Raw genomic sequence first — 27,144 nt, 5'->3', positions numbered from 1 at the left:
ACACACACACACACACACACACACACACACACTGTGTGCATAGGTAAACAAGGCTGCCCTAGTATAAATATGACCTGCAGCCAATGGAACTGAAATTCCTTCACACGCTCTTGCTCTCCCTCTGTCACACCCACAGCAGGTATAGTGTCACCAATAGCGTAAGTTAGCCTTGGTGTGCTTTTAGGCTGCACCTTTCAAATCTTTTGAGTGACCTAGTAGAGTCTAGGAGACAGCCTCAGCCCTCAGGTCCCAATGCAGATGATTCTTCATCAGTCTTCTGGGTGACATAGAGGCCTGCCTGCCTGTCCTACCTGGTACCTGCTTGCCTTCCTACCTGGTGCATCTCCTGGCCCATCAGAAAACACCAGACACCTGCAGGCTAACAGAAGAGGAGTCTGGGCTAACTGGACCAGACGTCATCATCACCACTAGTCTACGTTACATCTGTTGCTGTCCTGTCCTGTCTACACTCAGCAATAGTCTCATCCTTGCCAGAGACCACCCAGAGACCAGCACACCTTGGCCCAGGTAAGGAGTTGGACAGGTAGTCAGCATTCACTTTCTGTGGGGTCTGTGTGTAAGAAAGAAAAAAAAGAAACAGAACTGGCTCCAGGGTGTGTTCTTATGGCTGATTTATCAGGTGCTGTTCACTCTGTGTTGGTCTTATTGTATGTTTTCAGAAAGAAAATTACTTTGCAGTTACAGTGCCTTCAGAAAGTACTCACACTCCTTTACTTTTTTCCACATTTGTTGTGTTACAACCTGAATTTAAAATGGATTTAAAAAATAGTTTTATTTTGTCACTGGTCTAAATACAATACCACCATAATGTCAAAGAGGAATTATGTAAAAAAATAGATATGAAAAGCTGAAATGTCATGAGTCAATAAGTCTTCAACCCATTTGTTATGGCAAGCCTAAATAAGTTCAGTAGTAAACATTTTCTGAACAAGTCACATAATAAGATACATGGACTCACTCTGTGTGAAATAGTAGTGTTTAACATGATTTTGAATGACTACCTCATCTCTGTACCCCACACATACAATTATCTGTATGTCACGCCCTGACCTTAGAGAGCCTTTTTATTTCTCTATTTGGTTAGGTCAGGGTGTGATTTGGGGGGGCATTCTAGTTTTCTATTTCTTTGTTTGCCGGGTATGGTTCCCCAATTAGAGGCAGCTGTCTATTGTTGTCTCTGATTGGGGATCATACTTAGGCAGCCTTTTTCCCACCCTAGTTTGTGGGATCTTGTTTTTGTTAGTTGCTGTGTAGCCTGCAGAACTTTTTGTTCGTTTTGTATTTTGTTGTTTTGTCGGTGTTCATTTTTATTAAAAGTAAGATGTTTGCCTACCACGCTGCACCTTGGTCCAATCTTTACGACGAGTGTAACACTGTAAGTGAATTTCAAACACAGATTCAACCACAAAGACCAGGGAGGTTTTCCATTTCCGGCACATATTGGATAACATTTTTAAAAAAGCAGACGTTAAATATCCCTTTGAGCATGGTGAAGTTATTAATTGCACTTTTGATGGTGTATCAATACACCCAGTCACTACAAAGATACAGGCACACTTCAAATTTTCTTTGTCACATGCGCCGAATACAACAGGTGTAGACCTTACCGTGAAATGCTCACTTATAAGCCCTTAACCAACAATGCAGTTTTAAGAAAACTAAATGTGAAGAAAAATATTTACTAAAGTAAATAAAAGAGCAACAATAAAATAATAATGAGGTTATGTACAGGGAGTACCGGTACCGAGTCAATGTGTGGGGGTACAGGTTAGTCGAGGTAATATGTACATGTAGGTAAGGGTAAAGTGACTATGCATAGATAATAAACAGTCAGTAGCAGCGTAAAAAAAATGCAAATAGTCCGGGTAGCCATTTGATTAGCTTTTCAGCAATCTTATGGCTTGGGGGTAGAAGCTGTTTAGAAGCCTTTTGGACCTAGACTTGGTGCTCCGGTACCACTTGCCGTGCAGTAGCAGAGAGAACAGTCTATGACTAGGGTGGCTGGAGTCTTTGGCAATTTTTAGGGCCTTACTCTGACACCGCCTAGTAAAGAGGTCCTGGATGGCAGGAAGCTTGGCCCCAGTGATGTACTGGGCCGTACAAACTACACTCTGTAGCGCCTTACAGTCGGATGCCGAGCAGTTGCCATACCAGGCAGTGATGCAACCAGTCAGGATGCTCTTGATGGTGAAGCTGTAGAACTTTTTGAGGATATGACAAACCATGCCAAATCTTTTCAGTCTCCTGAGGGGGAATCGGCGTTGTTGTGCCCTCTTCACAACTTTCTTGGTGTGTTTACACCATGATAGTTTGTTGGTGATGTGGACACCAAGGAACTTGAAGCTCTCAATCTGCTCCACTACAGCCCCGTCGATGAGAATGGGGCCATGCTCGGCCCTCCTTTTCCTGTAGTGCATGATCATCTCCTTTATCTTGATCACGTTGAGAGAGAGGTTGTTGTCCTGGCACCACACTTCAAGGTGTCTGACCTATAGGCTGTCCCGCTGTTATTGGTGATCAGGCCTACCACCGTTATGTCGTAGGCAAACTTAATGATGGTGTTGGAGTCGTGCTTGACCACGCAGTCATGAGTGAACAGGGAGTACAGGAGGGGACTAAGCACGCACCCCAAAGGGGCCCCCGTGTTGAGGATCAGCGTAGCAGATGTGTTGTCTACCTTTACCACCTGGGGGCGGCCCGTCAGGAAGTCCAGGATCCAGTTGCAGAGGGAGGTGTTTAGTTCCAGGGTCCTTAGCTTAGTGATGAGCTTTGAGGCCACTTTGGGGTTGAAAACTGAGCTGTAGTCAATGAACAGCATTCTCACGTAGGTGTTTCTTTTGCCCAGGTAGGAAAGGGCAGTGTTGAGTGCAATAGAGATTGCGTCATCTGTGGATCTGTTGAGGCAATATGCAAATTGGAGTGGGTCTAGGGTTTCTGGGATGATGGTGTTGTTGTGAGCCATGACCAGCCTTTCAAAACTTAAGGAAGGAAACTGCTCAGGGATTTCACCATGAGGCCAAAGCAGTTACAGAGTTTAATGGCTGTGATAAGAAAAAACTGAGGATGGATTAATAACATTTTAGTTACTCCACAATACTAACCTAATTGACAGAGTGAAAAGAAGGAAACCTGTACAGAATAACAACTATTCTGTAATACTGCAAAAAATGTTGCGAAGCAATTAACATTTTGTCCTGAATACAAAGTGTTATGTTTGGGCCAAATCCAATGCAACACATTACTGAGTACCACTATCCATATTTTCAAGCATTTTCGAGCACAAGCAAAATCTTGAATTCTTGGTTCAGTCTGCTTTCCAACAGACACTGGGAGATGAATTCACCTTTCAGCAGGACAATAACCTAAAACACAAGGCCAAAAACACTGGAGTTGCTTACCAAAACGACATTGAATGTTCCTGAGTGGCCAGGTTTGACTTAAATCTACTTAAAAATCTATGGCAAGACCTGAAAATGGTTGTCTAGCAATGATCAACAACCAATTTGACAGAGCTTTAAGAATTTTGAGAAGAATAATGGGCAAATTTCAGCCGTTGAAAGCTTTTATACACTTACCCAGAAAGGTGCTTCTAAAAAGGATTGAAAAAAATCATCTTAAATCATGTTTTCACTTTGTAATTATGGGGTATTGTGTGTAGAATTTATTTTGAAGTCAGGCTGTAGCACAACAAAATGTGGAATAAGTCAAGGGGTATGAACACTTTATGAAGGCACTGTGTCTTATGGGGTAAAGGTCTATGGGGTTATGTTTTACGAAAAGAGATCAAGCACCATTAGGGAAGCTACTCTGAAAATATAGTTTGCCATGCTACCAATTACTTCACACTGGAAGACGTTAAGCTACACTAAAACTACCCCTAAGAAAAATATAGTTGACTAAAGTTACTTTGAAAAAGAAAACTGACCAAAAATATAAACTCAACATGTGAAGTGTCGGTCCCATGTTTCATGGGCTGAAATAAAAGATCCCAGAAATGTTCCATACTGAATGCACAGAAAGCATATTTCTCAAAAATGTTGTGAAGAAATGCGTTTACATCCCTGTTAGTGAGCATTTCTCCTTTGCCAAGATAATCCATCCACCTGACAGGTGTGCCTTATCAAGAAGCTGTTTAAACACCGTGATCATTACACAGGTGCACTTTGTGCTGGGGACAATAAAAGGCCACTCTAAAATGTGCAGTTTTGTCACACAACACAATGCCACAGATGTCTCAAGTTTTGAGGGAAAGTGCAATTGTCATGCTAACTGCAGGAATGTCCACCAGAGCTGTTGCCAGATAATTGAATGTTAATTTCTCTACCATAATCCGCCTCCAACGTTGTTTTAGAGAATTTGGCAGTATGCCCAACCGACCTCACAACCGCAGACCACATGTAACCACACCAGTCCAAGACCTCCACATCCGGCTTCTTCACCTGCGGGATTGTCTGAGACCAGCCACCCGGACAGCTGATGGAACGGTGGGTTTGCAAAAATCGCCTCAGGGAAGCTGATCTGCGTGCTTGTCATCCTCACCAGGGTCTTGACCTGACTGCAGTTCCAGTGGGCAAATGCTCACCTTCGATGGCCACTGGCATGCTGGAGACTTATGGTATGGGCAGGCATAAGCTATGGACAACGAACACAATTGCATTTTATCGATGGCCATTTGAATGAACAGAGATGCCGTGACGAGATCCTGAGGCCCATTGTCGTGCCATTCATCCGCCACCATCACCTCATGTTTCAGCATGATAATGCATGGCCACATGTTGCAAGGATTTGTACACAATTCCTGGAAGCTGAAAATGGGCCAGTTCTTCCATGGCCTGCATACTCACCAGACATGTCACCCATTGGCCACGTTTGGGATCCTTTGGATTGACGTGTACGACAGTGTGTTTCAGTTCCCGCCAATATCCAGCATCTTTGCGCAGCCATTGAAGAGGAGTGGGACAACATTCCACAGGCTACAATCAACAGCCTGATCAACTATATGAGAAGGAGATGTGTCGCGCTGCATGAAGCAAATGGTGGTCACACCAGATACTGACTGGTTTTCAATTCCATGTCCCTACCTTTTAAAAAAAATTGCTATCTGTGACCAACAGATGCATATCTGGGGCCTAATTAATTTATTTCAACTGACTGATTTCTTCATATGAACTGTAACTCAATAAAATATTTGAAATTATTGCATGTTGCGTTTGTATTTTTGTAGGTCACTACATCCAAAATACTTATTATATGTAAATCTGAAATGTCATAGACTACAAATTGCAAGAAGAGATCACTTTGGGTCATATGTTAACAGAAAGTGTAATTTAGTGTATTAAACACAAAAACAATGTTTCAAGTGAGAATTAGGCAGGTCTGATGCCAAAAAATAAAGGCAATTATTATTACTTGACCCACATTTGATTTTTTTAAAGTAGTGTGTGGTTCCAGTAGTTAGCTGCACCGCTACGAGGTAAAAAACGTATCAAGTACTGACAAACACTACCAAGATTTGAATTTAGTTAAACTACCACCAAGCTACAGCAAAATGTAGTTAAATGACTAGTTTAACTAAATGAAGCTCACTATGACCCAACACTGTCAAACACATACAGTTTGTAGCTCTTATGCTGAAAAATATGTAAATATTCAAATTTCCTGAGTCATACCACACAATTGTGGTATTTTAGTTTATTGCATTTTATTCAACATTAAGATACTTCAGAATCTGTGCTATTGCATCCATCTGTGTATTTTGGATTTATCTGCCATAATATGCAAATTATATTTCAAATAAGAGATACTGAAGGATCCCAACAGTAATACAAATTAGTCCAGAAAAGTACAGGCACCTGATGGATTTAGGTTGTACAGAAAAGTAGCTGTTTTGGTTTGGCTGCTACCCAACCCGTAACACCATAGCACATGAATATGTCTCAAAATAAATAACAAAGTGCATTTCGCCCACATTCTTTTCAGAGATAGAAAAGATAAAGGGTGCAGGGGCTCAATAGCTCTCCACACTAAAAACATCAAATTCAGGGTAATAAATCAGCAATCAAATATTTTAAAAATATAAAACAAGGTAACTGTAGCCAACCCTCTCTGAAGATCCTGGCCTGATGCCATTGCAGGTGGAAATGGTCCTGTCACAAGAATAGCAAAATAGCGTGACACAGAAATAAACCATTCACTCTAATTCATACCAATCCCTTCTAAGCAAGGAAATAAAAACCAACATCCCTCATTCAAATCCAGTCATGTAGATTCAACCACTATTGTTCATTGATTGATTTATACCAGGGGGCATTGTTACCCTGGAAAGGTTAAGGGCATACTGTGCTTCATAACATGCAGTCACCTGCAGTAGGGATATGTCACAATTAATATATTAGAGGTACTTTACATGGTGATGAAATGCTTCTTGATTCTTGCTTACCTTTCTGGGGTCTTTCCAAGTATCCATAAAGAAAGAGGGGAATAACTCAAGAGACTTGCTTGGAAAGTAGTCAATAGGAAATATGTCCAGACATGTGTCCCAGGGACATGCAAATATACAGTATATGTGAATGCTCCTGGGTGATACAGTCATCATGGTTGATTAATATTAATTAGACAGTGAGTCAAGAAGTTATGACGTTTTCAGCTTTTACTGTTTTCTGCAATTACAGTTTGTTTCTGTGTTATTGGTCATCCCCAAAATATTTATGTCCACAAAAGAAATGTCTAGACTAATTATAATTTTATACTTAAAAAAAAAAAGTCACCCTTATTTAACCAGGTAGGCTAGTTGAGAACAAGTTCTTATTTACAACTGCGGCCTGGCCAAGATAAAGCAAAGCAGTTCGACACATACTACAACACAGAGTTACACATGGAATAAACAAACATACAATCAATAATACAGTAGAAAAAGTCTATATACAGTGTGTGCAGGTAATCAAATGGCTACCCGGACTATTTGCATTGTGTGCCCCCCCCCCCCCCCATTCATGTACATACTACCTCAATTGGGCCGACCAACCAGTGCTCCCACACAGTGGCTAACCAGGCTATCTGCATTGTGTACCACCCACCACCCGCCAACCCCTCTTTTACGCTACTGCTACTCTCTGTTCATCAAATATGCATAGTCACTTTAACCATATCTACATGTACATACTACCTCAATCAGCCTGACTAACCGGTGTCTGTATGTAGCCTCGCTACTTCTATAGCCTCGCTACTGTATATAGCATGTCTTTTTACTGTTGTTTTATTTCTTAACCTACCTATTGTTCACCTAATACATTTTTTGCACTATTGGCTAGAGCCAGTAAGTATGCATTTCACTGTAAGGTCTATTCGGTGCAAGTGACAAATTAACTTTGATTTGATTTGATTTGCAAATGAGGTAGGATAAAGGAGGTAGGATAAAGGAGGTATAGGCAATAAGTAGGCCATGGTGGCGAAGTAATTACAAAATAGCAATTAAACACTGAAATGGTTGATGTGCAGAGGATGAATGTGCAAGTAGAGATACTGGGGTGCAAAGGAGCAAGATAAATAAATAAATAAATACAGTATGGGGATGAGGTAGTTGGATGGGCTATAAACAGATGGGCTATGTACAGGTGCAGTGATCTGTGAGCTGCTCTGACAGCTGGTGCTTAAAGCTAGTGAGGGAGATATGAGTCTCCAGCTTTAGTGATTTTTGTAGTTCGTTCCAGTCATTGGCAGCAGAGAACTGGAAGGAAAGGCGGCCAAAAGAAGAATTGGCTTTGGGGGTGACCAGTGAGATATACCTGCTGGAGCGCGTTCTACGGGTGGGTGCTGCTATGGTGACCAGTGAGCTGAGATAAGGCGGAGCTTTACCTAGCAGAGACTTGTAGATGACCTGGAGCCAGTGGGTTTGGCGGCGAGTATGAAGGGAGGGCCAGCCAACGAGAGCGTACAGGTCGCAGTGGTGGGTAGTATATGGGGCATTGGTGACAAAACGCATGGCATTGTGATAGACTGCATCCAATTTGTTGAGTAGAGTGTTGGAGGCTATGTTGTAAATGACATCGCCAAAGTCGAGGATCGGTAGGATGGTCAGTTTTACGAGGGTATGTTTGGCAGCATGAGTGAAGGATGCTTTGTTGTGAAATAGGAAGCCGATTTCTAGATTTAATTTTGGATTGGAGATGCTTAATGTGAGTCTGGAAGGAGAGTTTACAGTCTAACCAGACACCTAGGTATTTGTAGTTGTCCACATATTCTAAGTCAGAACCGTTCAGAGTAGTGATGCTGGACGGGCGGGCAGGTGCGGGCAGCGATCAGTTGAATAGCATGCATTTAGTTTTACTTGCATTTAAGAGCAGTTGGAGACCACGGAAGGAGAGTTGTATGGCATTGAAGCCCGTCTGGAGGTTGGTTAACACAGTGTCCAAAGAAGGGCCAGAGGTATACAGATATTTGACTAATTCCAGGACTTCACCGTTTGAAGTTTAATAGTGTGAGGTGTATGCCCTCAGTTGGGAAGAGAGCTAGGGGACAGAACATGTTTGTGTCATTGTTATAAAGATTTCAATTGTTACTGAATGACTGATCTAAATAATGACACATTGATCTATTGTGAACTCTCACCACGAATACATAAAATGAGTCCCGATCATTGTATTTTTATCTGCACACATATCGTAATTTTTTAAATGTGTTTTCAATATCTCTTCATTATTGACACAAGCTTCTTTGGTCTTTACTTTTTGAACAGACCTCATATAAAACACCTGGTTATCAGCGTGTTAAAGATTTCCTCTGACCTCAATTGGAGTTCCTGGTTAAATAAAGGTTAAATAAAAACATTATGACAGGGTGTAAGGAGAGTCAAATGGCTGTATTAGGTTATATTTCTCTCAGCAAAGACTATTTCCTGGGAACAGCAGACTTTGCTGGGTATATGTAGCTTCCCAGCATTCTCTTGTTGCGGAAGGAGCCTGCCGTAGAGCGCAATCATTATCTTTTCTTTTCTTTCGTCTCGGAACTGTTCTTTCATTCGTCGGTTCCAAGTTTCCCATGAGAAACAATGACAACGAATCCCTGAGGCTCCAGATCTCTCTTTAAACCGTACACATTTACACACACAGCAAACATGCCTGACTATATATACTTATTTAACCCCAAAATCAAACAAGGGAGCTCTTTGGAGGAGCACAGGGAGAGAACTTAACAAGGGAAATGTGGTGACTGTTGCATTTCCCTATCTCTAGTACTTATGCCAACTTTTGTCTCAAAGAGTCATTTTAAACCAGATACAACAGTCTTGTAAAAGACCAAGCAGTCAGGGTATTCGACTGTTCCTCAGAAAGTCACTAGTCACTAGCATCCTAATATTGAAATGGAAAAACCTTTAGATATACAATACTTAATGTTAAACACATTATTTATATTAAAGAAAGTTTTGCCTTAATGAGCTTCTCATAGGGATAGGACTCAACATAATAACTGATACTTAACCTGACCACCCATCCTACATACTACATGTCTCCATAGAGGACCTGTCATAGTAAAGCTGGTTAGGAACCACAGAGACTCTAGCTGAACATCAAGCTGAGATGCAGAGTAAGCCAAGAAAGCAAAGAAAGAGGAATGAATTTAGTTACCAGGGAGGATGGCTGCCTTCACGGCTATAGTCCCTCTCACTGTGTGTCTAAGGTCTGCCCTGGATGGTTACCAGGGAGGATGGCTGCCTTCACGGCTATAGTCCCTCTGACTGTGTGTCTAAGGCCTGCCCTGGATGGTTACCAGGGAGGATGGCTGCCTTCACGGCTATAGTCCCTCTCACTGTGTGTCTAAGGTCTGCCCTGGATGGTTACCAGGGAGGATGGCTGCCTTCACGGCTATAGTCCCTCTGACTGTGTGTCTAAGGTCTGCCCTGGATGGTTACCAGGGAGGATGGCTGCCTTCACGGCTATAGTCCCTCTCACTGTGTGTCTAAGGTCTGCCCTGGATGGTTACCAGGGAGGATGGCTGCCTTCGCGGCTATAGTCCCTCTGACTGTGTGTCTAAGGTCTGCCCTGGATGGTTACCAGGGAGGATGGCTGCCTTCACGGCTATAGTCCCTCTCACTGTGTGTCTAAGGCCTGCCCTGGATGGTTACCAGGGAGGATGGCTGCCTTCATATCTATAGTCCCTCTGACTGTGTGTCTAAGGTCTGCCCTGGATGGTTACCAGGGAGGATGGCTGCCTTCACGGCTATAGTCCCTCTGACTGTGTGTCTAAGGTCTGCCCTGGATGGTTACCAGGGAGGATGGCTGCCTTCACGGCTATAGTCCCTCTCACTGTGTGTCTAAGGTCTGCCCTGGATGGTTACCAGGGAGGATGGCTGCCTTCGCGGCTATAGTCCCTCTGACTGTGTGTCTAAGGTCTGCCCTGGATGGTTACCAGGGAGGATGGCTGCCTTCACGGCTATAGTCCCTCTGACTGTGTGTCTAAGGCCTGCCCTGGATGGTTACCAGGGAGGATGGCTGCCTTCGCGGCTATAGTCCCTCTGACTGTGTGTCTAAGGTCTGCCCTGGATGGTTACCAGGGAGGATGGCTGCCTTCACGGCTATAGTCCCTCTGACTGTGTGTCTAAGGTCTGCCCTGGATGGTTACCAGGGAGGATGGCTGCCTTCACGGCTATAGTCCCTCTGACTGTGTGTCTAAGGCCTGCCCTGGATGGTTACCAGGGAGGATGGCTGCCTTCACGGCTATAGTCCCTCTGACTGTGTGTCTAAAGCCTGCCCTGGATGGTTACCAGGGAGGATGGCTGCCTTCGCGGCTATAGTCCCTCTGACTGTGTGTCTAAGGCCTGCCCTGGATGGTTACCAGGGAGGATGGCTGCCTTCGCGGCTATAGTCCCTCTGACTGTGTGTCTAAGGCCTGCCCTGGATGGTTACCAGGGAGGATGGCTGCCTTCATATCTATAGTCCCTCTGACTGTGTGTCTAAGGTCTGCCCTGGATGGTTACCAGGGAGGATGGCTGCCTTCATATCTATAGTCCCTCTGACTGTGTGTCTAAGGTCTGCCCTGGATGGTTACCAGGGAGGATGGCTGCCTTCACGGCTATAGTCCCTCTCACTGTGTGTCTAAGGCCTGCCCTGGATGGTTACCAGGGAGGATGGCTGCCTTCGCGGCTATAGTCCCTCTGACTGTGTGTCTAAAGCCTGCCCTGGATGGTTACCAGGGAGGATGGCTGCCTTCATATCTATAGTCCCTCTGACTGTGTGTCTGACCTGACCAGCAAATGGAGCAGAGCCTAATTCTCCTGAAATGAATATCACCGTCTTGACCAAACTCATTTAGAGATCAGGCAGGCCCTTAATCCTTCCCCTGGGGAGCATGTTTGCGCCTCTTTCTCCCGTCCCCTCTCCTTTTGGTAAAAGCTAATATGGCTACATTTGCCGAGCTAATGGGCTTAGCGCAAGCTGTTACAGAGGAGAGTGGACACACAGCAGGCTAGCCGGGACACTGGCGCTTTTTAATCTGACTCCTGATGAAGGGAACACACAGTGGGTTATCCCTAGACCCTTAGCAGGACATTTGGGAGATAAAAGGAGGAATGGGGGAGGGGGTAGACTGGGGGTTGGAGACACAGAGAATAGAGAAATAGAGAGAGAGAGAAGAGAGAGTAGAACTATTTTGGTGAGGATAACTTCATTTCCTTTAGGGTGATTACAGCTCTGGGACTGATAGAGGGCTGTTGTAGGTCTGTCAAGTGTATTCCTGCAAGGATCATTTGGGTAATGCTAAATAAGCCTTTTTCCCACCCCAGGGAATATTCTATGACAACAGTTTCTTTGATAAACAACAATATAACAAGTGTAAAAATGGATCAACGTAAATATATCTTCCTTATTGATGGCTTTGGGGGCTGTTGCTGGGTGTGGCACGGTAGTGTTATAGCTGTTTTATTAATACAGTGGCTAACAGTCTCTTTGGACAAACAAAGCATGCCACTCTTTGAACATGTGCTATGTGAGAGCAGGCATCTTTTAACATAGCACAACTACTGATAACCCTGTCTGTATGACACCTATGCTCCTTCCCTTCTACCACCTGTGGCAGCAGGTAGCCAGGTACACTTAACCATAAGTGAGGTCATCCTGTGATTACACTGGCATCCTCTGATGTTGACTTAGGATGGAACTTTAATGCCAGTAGAAATGCACCTGTGAAGAAAATGTTCTAAAGGCAAGGGGGCGTTTTTCTTGTACAGGTCATGTGTTGAGAAATACCTCTGGGACATTTTACATGAGGCAGGGCAAACTACTGAAACCAACATGTACGTAAATAGAGTGAATTGACACAAGAAATACAAATTCCTCCAAATTCTTCTGAAACTTTTCCTGAGCAGACAACAACACCAGCCCATTGTCATGCCATATTTGAGTTGTCTTCTCCTCCACATTATCCTTCTTTCATTTGATTAAAAACTCCAGCTGACAGTGGAGTCTAAGGACTGCGGAAATGGCACCTTGAAAGGCAAAGGCAGGCAGTCATACTGCTTTAGGCCTCAATACAAGTCACCTACCCCCAAGTCACAACCCATTCTAGGCCAATGACCCACAAGTAAGAGACTCAGTCAAATCCGTTTTGCCCCATGCCTGTCCTGCTGGTGCTGTGCACTGTGCAGTGAATATCTTCAGGGTCATTTCACCTAGTCATTTCTTCACTTGGCTCCAGACACACTTAAAGAGCCCCAGAAAACACTCTCACCTCAGTTTCTGCTCTGGTCTGTGTGCTCTGGAGGAGTCACACCCGGCACCGCAGTCCATCTGGAGGACTCACACCCACAATCCCCTGGAGGACTCACACCTACAATCCCCTGGAGGACTCACACCTAAAATCCCCTGGAGGACTCACACCTAAAATCCCCTGGAGGACTCACACCTAAAATCCCCTGGAGGACTCACACCTAAAATCCCCTGGAGGACTCACACCTAAAATCCCCTGGAGGACTCACACCAACAATCCCCTGGAGGACTCACACCCACAATCCCCTGGAGGACTCACACCCACAATCCCCTGGAGGACTCACACACACAATCCCCTTGAGGAATCACACCCACAATCCCCTTGAGGGCTAACACCCACAATCCCCTGGAGGACTCACACCCACAATCCCTCTGATGGACTTTCTTACAGTTTTGAAACTGATGCATGTTTAGCAGCCGGAGCTTTGGGCACGGATAGTTTCTCGAAGGTACTGTGATTTTGATTTACTGCAGGAATAACACCTACTACATAAAATGATATGTTCATAATACTTTGTTTTGGAATTTCAATCATTTAAATAATTCCAAAACGTTATTACAATTTGGCTATCAGGAAGCTCGTTTAGGTCACTGGCAACATCTTCTTTACAGAGTTTTCAGTGAAAGAGTCTTTTACGTTTTCCTGTCCGACATTGAACTGATTTGAATATGAAATAAGAGAGCTAGTGCGTGCTATTGCTCATTCCCACTTAAATAAAGAAACACTTGCTTACTTTGGGTCAACAAGTATGCTATGTGAAAGTGTCAGAGAATTATCCGCATAGCAGTCAGCTGAAATGGTGTTACAAGATCAAACACCATTTGATGACAAACCGTTGTTTTTCATTATTTCATCATCCAAACTTTATGAATGAGGCCAATGCACTGTATCTCCACACCTACAGTATATAAACATATAAAATAGAAAATACTGATGTACTACTTTGACCTTTGACCTGTAAATCTTCATGACTATTGTAAACCACATGTCCATTCCAGGAGGCAGCAGCTATGTCGAGTCCGGGGGAGAGTCTATCATCAGAGGGCAGCAGCCCATTGTTTCCGCCCCGCCTAGGTCTGCCCGAGAGCAACATGGGACACAGGGCCGGGGCTGCCTGGGAGATGGAGGACATCAAGCCCTGCATGGAGGCTCTGGAGCATCGCGGCTTTCCGGGCCTCTACCTGTCCTGCTTCGATATGCTCTTTACCGAGGACTCCGCCTGGCTGGTGAAGGTGTCCGAGGCCTCCCCGGGTTTGGCCTGCGCCGTGCCTGTCCCTGTACCCAGGACGGCGCACGGAGAGGAGCCTGAGCAGTGCCCCGTCATCGACAGCCAGGCCCTGGGGCTCTCCCCGGGGCTAGAGGGCCAGGAGGAGGAGCGCTCCCTGGAGCAGGTCCAGAGCATGGTGGTCGGAGAGGTTCTGAAGGACATCGAGACGGCCTGCAAGCTGCTCAACATCACCCCAGGTAGGTACTGGTACTGTAGTAAGCTGCCACTCTCATTCTATAATTATTATTAGAGTTTATAGATATTTCTGTTTGAAGCTATGTTCTGTGGTGGATCCTCATTCCATGTCCAATGTACAATTAACTGATGGTTGTTACATCAGCATTCTGTGCATTTCATATCTGATGTGGGGTACAAACCATAGTCCATGCACTTTCTCCTAATTGTTATTCTATGGCTGCCATCGCTGCATGATCCTGTCTCCTTTTCAAGAGCATTAAAAGAAGGTCGACTGACTGAAAGCTCAGCCATAATTAAAGAAATCAAATGAAAAATCAAATCAAATTGTATTTGTCACATGCGCCAAACACAACAGGTGTAGACCTTACCGTGAAATGCTTACTTACAAGCCCTTAACGAACAATGCAGTTCAAGAAATAGAGTTAAAAAAATATTTACAAAATAAACTAAAGTAAAAAATTTAATTAAATGAAAAGTAACACAAGAAAATAACAATAACGAGGCATAAGAGACAGTAGCAGCAACATTATGTACAAAATAAGTTACAAACAATGCGGAAAAACAAACAAAATAGCATAGAATGTGCATCTGACTGGAAGTGTACTTTTTCCGGTTTCTCCAGTTTTGCCTTTTGCCTCCAGCACCTTCACTAATCAGCTGTGGGTGTGCAGTAGATTCTGCTTATTATCTAATAGCATTAAGAACACCATGGCCGATCATTCTAGCGTATTCATGCATTACTGTCCAGGTATTGACAGAGGTATTGATATATTGATTGAGAGCAGACACGTCTCCCTGAGACAAAAGATACTCCTGCTGCTAGATGATAATGGCTGGATGACAGCTCGATGAAGAATATCTCTCTGACGCAAGTCATGTTTGTCTGCTCCAGGATCTGTATAATCCCAACCTTTGCATGCGTTTAACAAATACCCAACATGACTTTATGGGAATGACGTTGTTGCTCGCCTGCCAACAGCCGTGTACACAGTACTTGGGTGAGGTCTGTTCAACTGGCAAAGCAAACAGCAGGTTGAAGGAATACAGTACTGCATGTGTACTGTAAGATGTCTTCAGTCAGTCACACCCTGACATCTCAGAGCCCCTCATCCTGCTGCTGCTGTTGTATCAAAAATGTGGTGTCATGGTGCGTTCAACTGATGAAAATGATTGTAGAGTACACAACAGAACAGTACCGTACCTTATGCAAACCACCATTCTCCCCAGCTCATGCCTGTGATTAGAGTTTACCCAGAGTGAACCTCACAGAGCAAATACTAGTCAAATAAACAGCTTGAGATGAAGACAGTGATAGGCCTCTGACTGACAGCATTTGTGTCTGTATATGTCTGCGTACATACACATACATAGATACATATAGGGAGGGAGCTATTCAGGGTAGTTAAAGAGGGTTACCAAAACAACCATGAACACAGTGGAGACACTAGATGTGTGTGTGGTCCCTATACTACAGTGTCACTTGATCTTTGGTCTCACACACACACACACACACACACACACACACACACACACACACACACACACACACACACACACATGTTTTTTTTTACCCTGAAAAGATCCTTCCCTATTGAAGGTCAACAGACATGAAGTTGACAGTTATTGAAAAATGTTAATAGTTTCTATAGATGTATAGGGGACTAACCCCCCAAAAAGTTATATTTTTATTGTTTTTATCTGTTATCCCCAGACCCCATGGAGTGGAGCTCGGGGAACGTTCAGAAGTGGTTGCTGTGGACAGAGCATCTGTACAGACTGCCTCAGGCTGGAAAGACCTTCCAGGAGCTGACTGGGAAAGACCTGTGTGCCATGAGTGAAGAGGACTTCAGGCAGAGGGTCCCTCAGTGTGGAGACACTCTGCATGCCCACCTGGACATCTGGAAGTCAGGTGTGTTATAATAACTGTATGACTGGTGTGGAGACACAGGCTTCCCTGTGGCTCAGTTGGTAGAGCATGGTGTTTGCAACGCCAGCATGGTGTGTGCAATGCCAGGGTTGTGGGTTTGATTCCCACGGGGGGCCAGTACAAAAAAAGAAAAAGAAAGGTATGAAATGTATGCATTCACTACTGTAAGTTGCTCTGGATAAGAGCGTCTGCTAAATGACTAAAATGTAAATGTAAATGAGACAAATAACTGGAAACACTGGACACAAATACAAATGCAACATGTAAAGTGTTGGTCCCATATTTCATGAGCTGAAATATACTATACCAGAAATGTTCCATATGCACAAAAAGCATTGTGCACAAATGTGTTTACATCCATGTTAGTGAGCATTACTCCTTTGCCAAGATAACCCATCTACCTGACAGGTGTGGCATATCAAGAAGCTGATTCAACAGCATGATCATTACACAGGTGCACCTTGTGCTGGGGAAAATAGAACACTAAAATGTGCAGTTTTGTCAAACAACACAATGCAACAGTGGTCTCAAGTTTTGAGGGAGCGTGCAAATGACATGGTGACTGCAGGAATGTCCACCAGAGCTGCTGCCAGATAATGGAATGTTAATTTCTCTACCATAAGCCGCCTCCAATGTTGTTTTAGAGAATTAGTGCAGTATTTCCAACCGACCTCACAACTGCAGACCACATGTTACAATGCCAGCCCAGGACCTCCACATCCGGCTTCTTCACCTGTGGGATCGTCTGAGACCAGCCACCCGGACAGCTGATGAAACTGTGGGTTTGCACAACCGTAACATTTCTGCACAAACTGTCAGAAACCATCTCAGGGAAGCTTACCTGCGTACTCGTCAGTCAGGATCTTGACCTGACTGCAGTTCGGCGTTGCAACCGACTTCAATGGGAAAATGCTCACCTTCGATGGCCGCTTGCACGCTGGAGAAGTGTGCTCCTCACAGATGAATCCCATTTTGAACTGTACCAGGCAGATTGCAGACATTGTGTATGGCGTTGTGTGGGCGAGCAGTTTGCTGTCAATATTGTGAATAGAGTGCCCCATGGTGGTGGTGGGGTTATGGTTTGGCATATGGCTTCCCATTGTATCAATGCTAATTTGAATGCACAGAGATTCTGTTACGAGATCCTGAGGCCATTTGTCATGCCTTTCATCCACCCCCATCACCTCATGTTTCAACATGATAATGCACAGCCCCATGTCGCAAGGATCTGTACGCAATTCCTGGAACCTGAAAATGTTCCAGTTCTTCCACGGCCTGCATACCAACCAGACATATCACACATTGAACACGTTTGGATGCTCTGAATCGACGTGAACGACAGCGTGTTCTAATTTACGCCAATATCCAGCCACTTCACACAGCCATTGAGGAGGAGTGGGACAACATTCCACAGGCCACAATCAACAGCCTTATCAACTCTATGCGAAGGAGATGTGTCGCACTGCATAATGCAAATGGTGTGGTTTTCTGATCCACACCCCTATATTTTAAAGGGTATCTGTGACCAACAGATGCATATCTGTATTCCCAGTCCATAGAATAGGGCCTAATGAATTCATTTTGATTGACCTATTTCCTTACATGAACTGTAACTCAGTAAAATCTTTGACATTGTTCCATGTTGCGTTTATATTTTTTCTCAGTGTAGCTGTATGACTGGCGTAGACATTCAGCTGTGTTATAATACTGTAGCTGTATGACTGGCGTAGACATTCAGCTGTGTTATAATACTGTAGCTGTATGACTGTCATAGACATTCAGCTGTGTTATAATACTGTAGCTGTATGACTGTCATAGACATTCAGCTGTGTTATAATACTGTAGCTGTATGACTAGCGTAGGCAGTCTGCACATACTGTACTACTGTTTTCTATAGTGAAGCTTGTATTATTCTGTTGAAACAATACAACAATTCATCTCTCTCTTTTTATATCCACTTCTTTCTCTCCCCACAGCTGCCTGGATGAAAGAGAGGTGTTCAGTTGGAGACAGCAAAATCACAGGTAGGTTTAGCCTCTTCTCCAGTAGCTTTGTTAGGACAGAAAGTGACATGAATCTCATTTCTCCAGCACCAGAGTGTTGTTGGCCCTTGGGAAGGAGTAGCGACAGTTGTGTTCATAGCCCCTAGGTAGAAGAGCAGAGGGTCATGTATAGTGCAGTCTTGTTAGCAAATATGTGTGTGTGCGTGCTCATCCCTCCCCCATCTTTGCAGGCGGAGAGGAGCTGTGGTTGGAGGCAGACTCGTCGTGCTCAGGCCAGCCCATCCACCTGTGGCAGTTCCTCAGAGAGCTGCTCCTCAAGCCCCACAACTACGGACGCTGCATCCGCTGGCTCAACAAGGAGAAAGGTGAGCCAGGCAGGCTGTGTGACTGCCAAGAACTGGGATGGGATAAGTTCAGAAGTATTTTCAACTCTGCAATAATCCATCCTCTTCTCTCTTATAATTTTTCTTATAATTTTTTAATTTCATCAAAAAGACAGTAAATGACAATGGAATGGAGTGACAATGTATTCCATATCTAATCCCACTCTGCTGTCTGCCAGGTATTTTCAAAATCGAGGACTCTGCTCATGTGGCGAGACTCTGGGGACGGAGGAAGAACCGTCCAGCGATGAACTATGACAAGCTGAGCCGCTCAATACGGCAGTATTACAAGAAGGGCATCATCCGCAAGCCTGACGTCTCCCAGAGACTGGTCTACCAGTTTGTCCACCCAGTATAAGGGGAAGGAGGAGGACAAAGGCCTACAAAGAAAGGGCCACACGATCACACCTTGGTCTTGAACATTACACAACCAAGCTGAAAAGGGGTAAAACACATGCACTGGCCAACCCCTGTCAGTACACATACCCTTTGCCAGTACTGAAGTGTCAGCTGCCAAAGCTGGCAAATTAAGATTTTATTTTTTAACGCAGAGAAGAAATTTGAGACAAAACTTTTAAGTGATATTTCTCTGGACTGCCCCCCCCCTCCCTGCCATTTCAACTGCCTTTTTAATTTGCATGATCTGCCTGTCCTTGTTTTCCTATTGTGTCATTTAACCAATAATCGGTATCTTAAAACAACACTGTAGAATGAAGAACAGTTTGTTGTTTGTTAATTTATCAGATCTGGTCCCCGTTCTTCGTCTGGGAATGTATTTAGGAGTTTTGCTTCAGTAGCGTCAGTTCTGGCTGTTATCCAGAGGGGCAAACAGCTCCCTCTTTTTTTCTTAATCACATGGCACACTTCGGAATTCTCCCGAAAGGCATTTACAATAGAGAACTAGAGCAGTTCACTGAACCTGAATGTGAGTGCATCAACAACTCCATGACAATAAACTCATACAGCTACCACAGTCATCCGACCCTCTCCTATATGCACGCTCCATTAACTTACAGTGGCAAGGAAAAGTATGTGAACCCTTTGGAATTACCTGGATTTCTGAATAAATTGGTAATACAATTAGACAGCCTGCTTAAACTAATAACACACAAACAATTATATGTTTTCATGTCTTTATTGAACACAACATGTACACATTCACAGTGTAGATTGTAAAAAGTATGTGAACCCTTGCATTTAATAACTGGTTGACCCTCCTTTGGCAGCAATAAACTCAACCAAACATTTTCTGTAGTTGCGGATCAGACCTGCACAACGGTCAGGAGAAATTCTGGACCATTCCTCTTTACAAAACTGTTTCAGTTCAGCAATATTCTTAAGATGTCTGGTGTGAACCATTCTCGAGGTCATGCCACAGCATTTTAAATTGGGATGAGGTCAGAACTCTGACTGGGCCACTCCAGAAGACGTATTTTCTTCTGTTGAAGCCATTCTGTTGTTGATTTACTTCTGTGTTTTGGGTCATTGTCCTGTTGCATCACCCAACTTCTGTTGAGCTTCAATTGGCGGACAGATAGCCTTACAGTCTCCTGCAAAATGTCTTGATAAACTTGGGAATTCATTTTTCCGTCGATGATAGCAGGCTGTCCAGGCCCTGAGGCTGCAACGCAGCCCCAAACCATGATGCTCCCTCCACCATACTTTACAGTTGGGATGAGACTTTGTTGTTGGTGTGCTGTGCCTTTTTTTCTCCACACATAGTGTTGTGTGTTCCTTCCAAACAACTCAACTTTAGTTTAATATGTCCACAGAATATTTTGCCAGTAGCGCTGTGGAACATCCAGGTGCTCTTTTGCGAACTTCAGACATGCAGCAATGTTTTTTTTTGGCCAGAAGTGGCTTCTTCTGTGGTGTCTTCCCATGAACACCATTATTGTTTAGTATTTAACGTATCGTAGACTCGTCAACAGAGATGTTAGCATGTTCCAGAGATTTCTGTAAGTCTTTAGCTGACACTCTAGGATTCTTCTTAAAACCGCATTGAGCATTCTGCACTGTGCTCTTGCAGTCATCTTTGCAGGACAGCCACTCCTAGTGAGAGTAGCAACAGTGCTGAACTTTATACATTTATAGACAATTTGTCTTACTGTGGACTGATGAACATCAAGGCTTTTAGAGATACTTTTGTAACCCTTTCCAGCTAAATGCAAGTCAATAATTCCCTCTTGAGGATACCCTAGGATAGGGGGCGCCACAGCGCATTTTGATAAAAAATCGTTCCCATTTTCAACGGCCTACTAATCAAACTCAGAAGCTAGGGCATGCATATACGTATTATATATGGATAGAAAACACCCTAAAGTTTCTAAAACTGTTTGAATGGTGTCTGTGAGTATAACAGAACTCAAATGGCAGTCAAAACCCCGAGACCGATTGAAACAGGAAGTGGAATTCAGAATTGTGGACTCGACTTCTCATCTTTCCCTATAAATCACACCGTTAACCATGGTTCAGTGAGCACTTCCTATTGCTTCCACTAGATGTCGCCAGTCTTTTCACAGTGGTTTGAGCCTTATACAGTCGAAACTCAGTGAATGAGAGTCATTGGAAATTGGTCACAGTGGATGGGCCATCACCATTATGACTCCGGCGGCCATGTCTACCCCCACCTTTGGAAACGGTTTTAAAGGCAATGAAATCATCCCCCTCGAATCTTATTGGCTCTCTTGGTGTTACAGGCCCTGAAGATGAATGTTTTACAACGTTTGACATGTTTGAACGAACCTACAGGCGGGAGAATCTCATTTTATCCGGAACTTCAGCCCTGCGCTTGGAGAGAGCCCTAGGACGCGTTACCAACAGCAGGCTAATGGAACGTGAAGTATGGACTTTTTCGACCGAAAATACATCTGTTGTGGACCTGGGATGCTTTCTGATGAAGACAACTAAAGGTAGGCGATTATTGACAATATTATACAAGATCAGATGTGACTTGCGATTGTGCCAAGATGGCGCGGCGCTAGTTTTCCAGGCTCATTTTCTGAGTATCGCATCTCCTTTTATCGCAAAGTGTGATTACCCAGTAAAGTTAATTTAAAATCTGGTATGACAGGTGTTCTCAAGAGATATTCATCTATAAATGTTAGATTGACAATATAAATTTAAAAAATCGTTATAGGATAGTAATTTAGGGAATTGTAGCATTGTTTCCCGGGACGCATTTGAGGGGAAATTCGTTAGTCAACGTCAGACGCCGATGTAAAATGCTGTTTTTATATATAAATATGGCCTTTATTGAACAAAAGAATGCATGCATTGTGTAACATGATGTCTTAGGAGTGTCATCTGATGAAGTTTGTAAAAGGTTAGTGCTGCATTTAGCTGTTTTTTGGTTATATGTGATGCAAGTGGTTGGTCGGAAAATGGCTATGAAGCTGCTTTTTACGATGGACTCATCTAACATAATCTAATGATTTGCTTTTCCTGTAAAACCTTTTTGAAATCGGACGACGTGGGTCGATTCAGGAGAGGTGTATCTATAAATTATGATTTTTTTTAATTTTAATTGGCGATATGATTTTTCGCTGGATTTTGATCCCGCTGACGGGATGAGACGCTGGAGAGGTTAATCTTAGGTCTACTGAGATATCTTTTGTTCGAGGCATGGTTCACATCAGGCAATGCTTCTTGTGAATAGCAAACTCAAATTTTGTGAGGGTTTTTTATAGGGCAAAGCAGCTCTAACCAACATCTCCAATCTTGTCTCATTGATTGGACTCCAGGTTAGCTGACTCCTGACTCCAATTAGCTTTTGGAAAAGTCATTAGCCTAGGGCTTCACATACTTATTCCAACCTACACTGGACATTTTTAAATTATGTATTCAATATAGACAAGAAAAATACAATAATGTGTGTGTTATTAGTTTAAGCACACTGTGTTTGTCTATTGTTGTGACTAAGATGAAGATCAGATCAAATTTTCTGACTAATTTATGCAGAAATCCAGGTAATTCCAAAGGGCTCACATACTTTTTCTTGCCACTGTAACTGGCTGGTAAAGTCTGATCTATCATTGCAGTGTAACTCACAAAGCCATTGGATGTTCACTATGCTGTAGGAAACCTACAGTAGAATATACCACACCACTGTAAATTACCATATTACAGTTGAAGTCGGAAGTTTACATACACCTTAACCAAATACATTTAAACTCAGTTTTTCACAATTCCTGACATTTAAACCTAGTAAAAATTCCTTGTCTTAGGTCAGTTAGGATCACCAATTTATTTTAAGAATGTGAAATGTCAGAATAATAGTAGTGAGAACAATTTATTTCAGCTTTTATTTTTTTCATCACATTCCCAGTGGGTCAGAAGTTTACATACACTCAATTAGTATTTGGTAGCATTGCCTAAAAATGGTTTAACTTGGGTCAAACGTTTCGGGTACCTTGAACTGAACTTGACTTTGTTGTTGAAAAAGCGTGTGCGAGCAAGGAGGCCTACAAACCTGACTCAGTTACACCAGCTCTGTCAGGAGGAATGGGCCAAAATTCACCCAACTTATTGTGGGAAGCTTGTGGAAGGCTACCCAAAATGTTTGACCCAAGTAAAACATTTTTTTGGCAATGCTACCAAATACTAATTGAGTGTATGTAAACTTCTGACCCACTGGGAATGTGATGAAAGAAATAAAAGCTGAAATTAATTATTCTCTCTGCTATTATTCTGACATTTCACATTCTTAAATAAAGTGGTGATCCTAACTGAACTAAGACAGGGAATTTTTACTAGGATTAAATGTCAGAAATTGTGAAAAACTGAGTTTAAATGTATTTGGCTAAGGTGTATGTAAACTTCCGACTTCAACTTATATATATTTTATTATTATATATTTTTTAAATGGCTGTATATAATGAAAATCGAGGTGAGGGCGATGGAAATGCATTTGGCGGTTCATCTGCTTCTGTTCTGTGGGTGGCACTGTGTGCTCTTTTTGAAGGATGGGTCCCGGTCTCTCCGGGGCTATGGGATCCGGGGGGTCGGGGGTGGTCTGCCGGGCATTGGGATGACAACCCAACTCGGGATGAGGAGGGCTTTTAGCGGGTGGAATAGTGGGGACCAATTGGAGGTTTACTTAATATCAATGCAAATATCATGGTACAGCTATATAGACACTCAATCATTACTTTTTAATGGTACGTTTACAAACATATATTTTGATAAATAGAATTGAAACTTGTGTCTCATTATGGTAAGTGGTGAAATAAGTATAGCCAGTTATAGTTGTAATGGCTTAGCAGATAATAAGAAAAGTCGATCAGTATTTACCTGGCTAAAAGAGAAGGAATATCATATCTATTGTTTACAGGAAACTCATTCAACAATTTTAAATTAAGTTTTGTGTAAAAAGGACTGGGGGGGTGAAATGTATTTCTCCCATGGGCAAAGAAATTCAAAAGGTGTGATGATATTAATTAACCTGTTATGGATAGGGGGCAGTATTTTCACGGCCGGATAAAAAACGTACCCGATTTAATCTGATTATTACTCCTGCCCAGAAACTAGAATATGCATATAATTATTAGCTTTGGATAGAAAACACTCCAAAGTTTCTAAAACTGTTTGAATGGTGTCTGTGAGTATAACAGAACTCATTTGGCAGGCCAAAACCTGAGAAGATTCTGTACAGGAAGTACCCTGTCTGACCATTTCTTGGCCTTCTTGATAATCTCTATCTATTACAAGGGATCTCTGCTGTTACGTGACACTTCCTACGGCTCCCATAGGCTCTCAGAAGGCGGCAAAAAGCTGAATCGTGGCTTTGCAGGCCCTGGCTGAAAAACAGTAGCGCATTTTGATAGTGGTCGATCAGAGTACAGAGACTGGCGCGCGCGTGCACGAGGCGACCCCATGTTTTTATTCTTTCGTCTTTGAACGTAAACAACGACTCCCGGTCGGAATATTATCGCTTTTTTACGAGAAAAATAGCATAAAAATTGATTTTAAACAGCGGTTGACATGCTTCGAAGTACGGTAATGGAATATTTAGAAATTTTTTGTCACGAAACGCGTCGGGCGCGTAACCCTTCGTCACCCTTGGATAGTGTCTTGAACGCACGAACAAAACGCCGCTATTTGGATATAACTATGGATTATTTTGAACCAAACCAACATTTGTTATTGAAGTAGCAGTCCTGGGAGTGCATTCTGACGAAGAACAGGAAAGGTAATCAAACTTTTCTAATAGTAAATCGGAGTTTGGTGAGGGTCAAACTTGGTGGGAGTCAAAATAGCTAGCCGTGATGGCTGGGCTATCTACTCAGAATATTGCAAAATGTGCTTTCACCGAAAAGCTATTTTAAAATCGGACATAGCGAGTGCATAAAGGAGTTCTGTATCTATAATTCTTAAAATAATTGTTATGCTTTTTGTGAACGTTTATCGTGAGTAATTTAGTAAATTCACCGGAAGTGTTCGGTGGGAATGCTAGTTCTGAACGTCACATGCTAATGTAAAAAGCTGGTTTTTGATATAAATATGAACTTGAATGAACAAAACATGCATGTATTGTATAACATAATGTCCTAGGCGTGTCATCTGATGAAGATCATCAAAGGTTAGTGCTGCATTTAGCTGTGGTTTTGTTTTTTGTGACATTATATGCTAGCTTGAAAAATGGGTGTCTGATTATTTCTGGCTGGGTACTCTGCTGACATAACCTAATGTTTTGCTTTCGCTGTAAAGCCTTTTTGAAATCGGACAGTGTGGTTAGATAAAGGAGAGTCTTGTCTTTAAAATGGTGTAAAATAGTCATATGTTTGAAAAATGGAAGTTTGGGGATTTTTGAGGAATTTGTAATTCACGCCACGCCCATCATTGGATATTGGAGCAGGTGTTTCGCTAGCGGAACGTCTAGATGTAAGAGGTTTTAACAGTAATTTTGATCCAAATGTGCAAATTGTCCAAACAGATCATCAAGGTAGATGAATTATTTTAAATATGTTATTGGACAATAAACTGATATGGCTTACTAACCTATACGGTCCAAATAATGATGATCCAAGCTTCTTTGTGTAATGGCTGTTGAAGGGAGTAGACCAAGGCGCAGCGTGGTTAGTGCTCATCTTTGTAATTTAATGTGAAAAATGAACACTTTACAAATACACAAAAGACGACAGCCAAACAGTTCTGTCAGGTAAGATAACTAAACAGAAATAAACCACCCACAAAACCCAAAGGAAAACAGGCTACCTAAGTATGGCTCCCAATCAGCGAGTTTATATATAAATGGCAGGAATATTTACATTTTGTAGAATCTCTTATAAATAGGGTTAAAGATATGTATAGTAACCCTAGGTGTAAAATATTTGTAATGAACACGAGGGACAGAGAGCTGGTTTGAAGCACAGAGCGCAGCAGGTGTTTAATGAAAGGGACCATAGGAGGAGGCAGGTAGCTGGGTCCAGGGGCAGGCAGAAGGTCATACACAGTAGGTCCAAAAATGGCAACAGTACAGGCAGGGAATAGGCAAAAGGCGTCGTGAGTGAGGCAGGCAAAAACTATCATACACGGGAAAAGAGAAGGACGGGACAAAAAAAGAGCTCCCAAAAAGGAAGGGGGATGGGTCGGCACATCTTGGAGAACCGGTCCAATACAACTAAAATAGTCATGAAGCCCGAAGTGTCCGGCAGATTCGTGAGGAAATCCATGGCAATGTGAGACCATGGTCTGTGTGGTGTAGGTAAAGGCTTGAGGGCTCTTTGCCCATGCAAAGAGGTTGGCGAGGACTCTTTTGCCCATGCACAGACGGGACAGGAGAGAACGTAATCTCTGACGTCTGCTGTTAGGGATGACCATCAGAACTTGCGTGTTAGTAGCTCCGTGGTCCGGGTGATTCCGGGATGGCCAGAACTCAGCGAGGTATGGCACCACTGCATTAGTTGGGATCTGACGTACGCCGGAACGTAGGTCTTGTCTGCAGGGGTGTCGGGAGGTGCTGGGTCGTGGCATAGGGCCTCTTGGACGGCTGATTGAATTTACAACTGTATGGGTCCCACGACCCAAGACGGAAACAGGATGGGCTCGGGAGCTGGGTTAGAGGAAGGGGAGTCAAATAGATGGGATAAGAATTCCGGTGAATGGGTTTGGAGAGTGAGCTGGAAAGTGGGCTGCATTTCGGGGATCTAAGTGTTTGGGAGTGTGAGTTGGATGCAGACGTTACAATAGTAAATAAAGGCTACATCTCAGAAGGTTTTAAACTGTCAAGAGGAGTAAAACAAGGTTGTCCATTATCGGCATATCTATTTATTATTACCATCGAAATGTTAGTTGTTAAAATTAGATCCAACAATAATATTAAGGGATTCAAAATCTGTGGCTTAAAAACAAAGATGTCATTGTACGCTGATGATTCATGTTTTCTTTTAAAACCACAATTAGAATCCCTCCACAGCCTCATAGAGGATCGAGATACTTTTGCTAACCTCTCTGGATTAAAACCAAATGTTGATAAGTGTACTATATTACGTATTGGATCACAAAAAAATGCAACTTTTACATTACCGTGTAGATTTCCAGTAAAATGGTCTGACAGGGATGTGGACATACTCGGTATACAAATCC

The 27,144-nt window shown here is 43.1% G+C and overlaps 1 protein-coding gene across 1 annotated transcript; it reads left to right on the top strand.

Annotated features, from left to right (window-relative positions):
* Positions 1-105: 105 nt before the first annotated feature.
* On the top strand, positions 106-19,158 carry LOC106566011 (SAM pointed domain-containing Ets transcription factor). The gene is made up of 6 exons (XM_014133778.2): positions 106-528; positions 13,779-14,244; positions 15,957-16,154; positions 18,149-18,196; positions 18,406-18,540; positions 18,738-19,158. The coding sequence occupies exons 2-6, from the start codon at positions 13,791-13,793 to the stop codon at positions 18,914-18,916; spliced, it is 1,014 nt and encodes a 337-aa protein (XP_013989253.1). The 5' UTR covers positions 106-528; positions 13,779-13,790; the 3' UTR covers positions 18,917-19,158.
* The last annotated feature ends 7,986 nt before the right edge of the window (positions 19,159-27,144 follow it).

This window comes from Salmo salar, chromosome ssa12 (genome assembly GCF_905237065.1).
Source record: "Salmo salar chromosome ssa12, Ssal_v3.1, whole genome shotgun sequence".
Taxonomy (NCBI): domain Eukaryota; kingdom Metazoa; phylum Chordata; class Actinopteri; order Salmoniformes; family Salmonidae; genus Salmo; species Salmo salar.
This window is presented reverse-complemented; position numbering and strand designations above follow the sequence as displayed.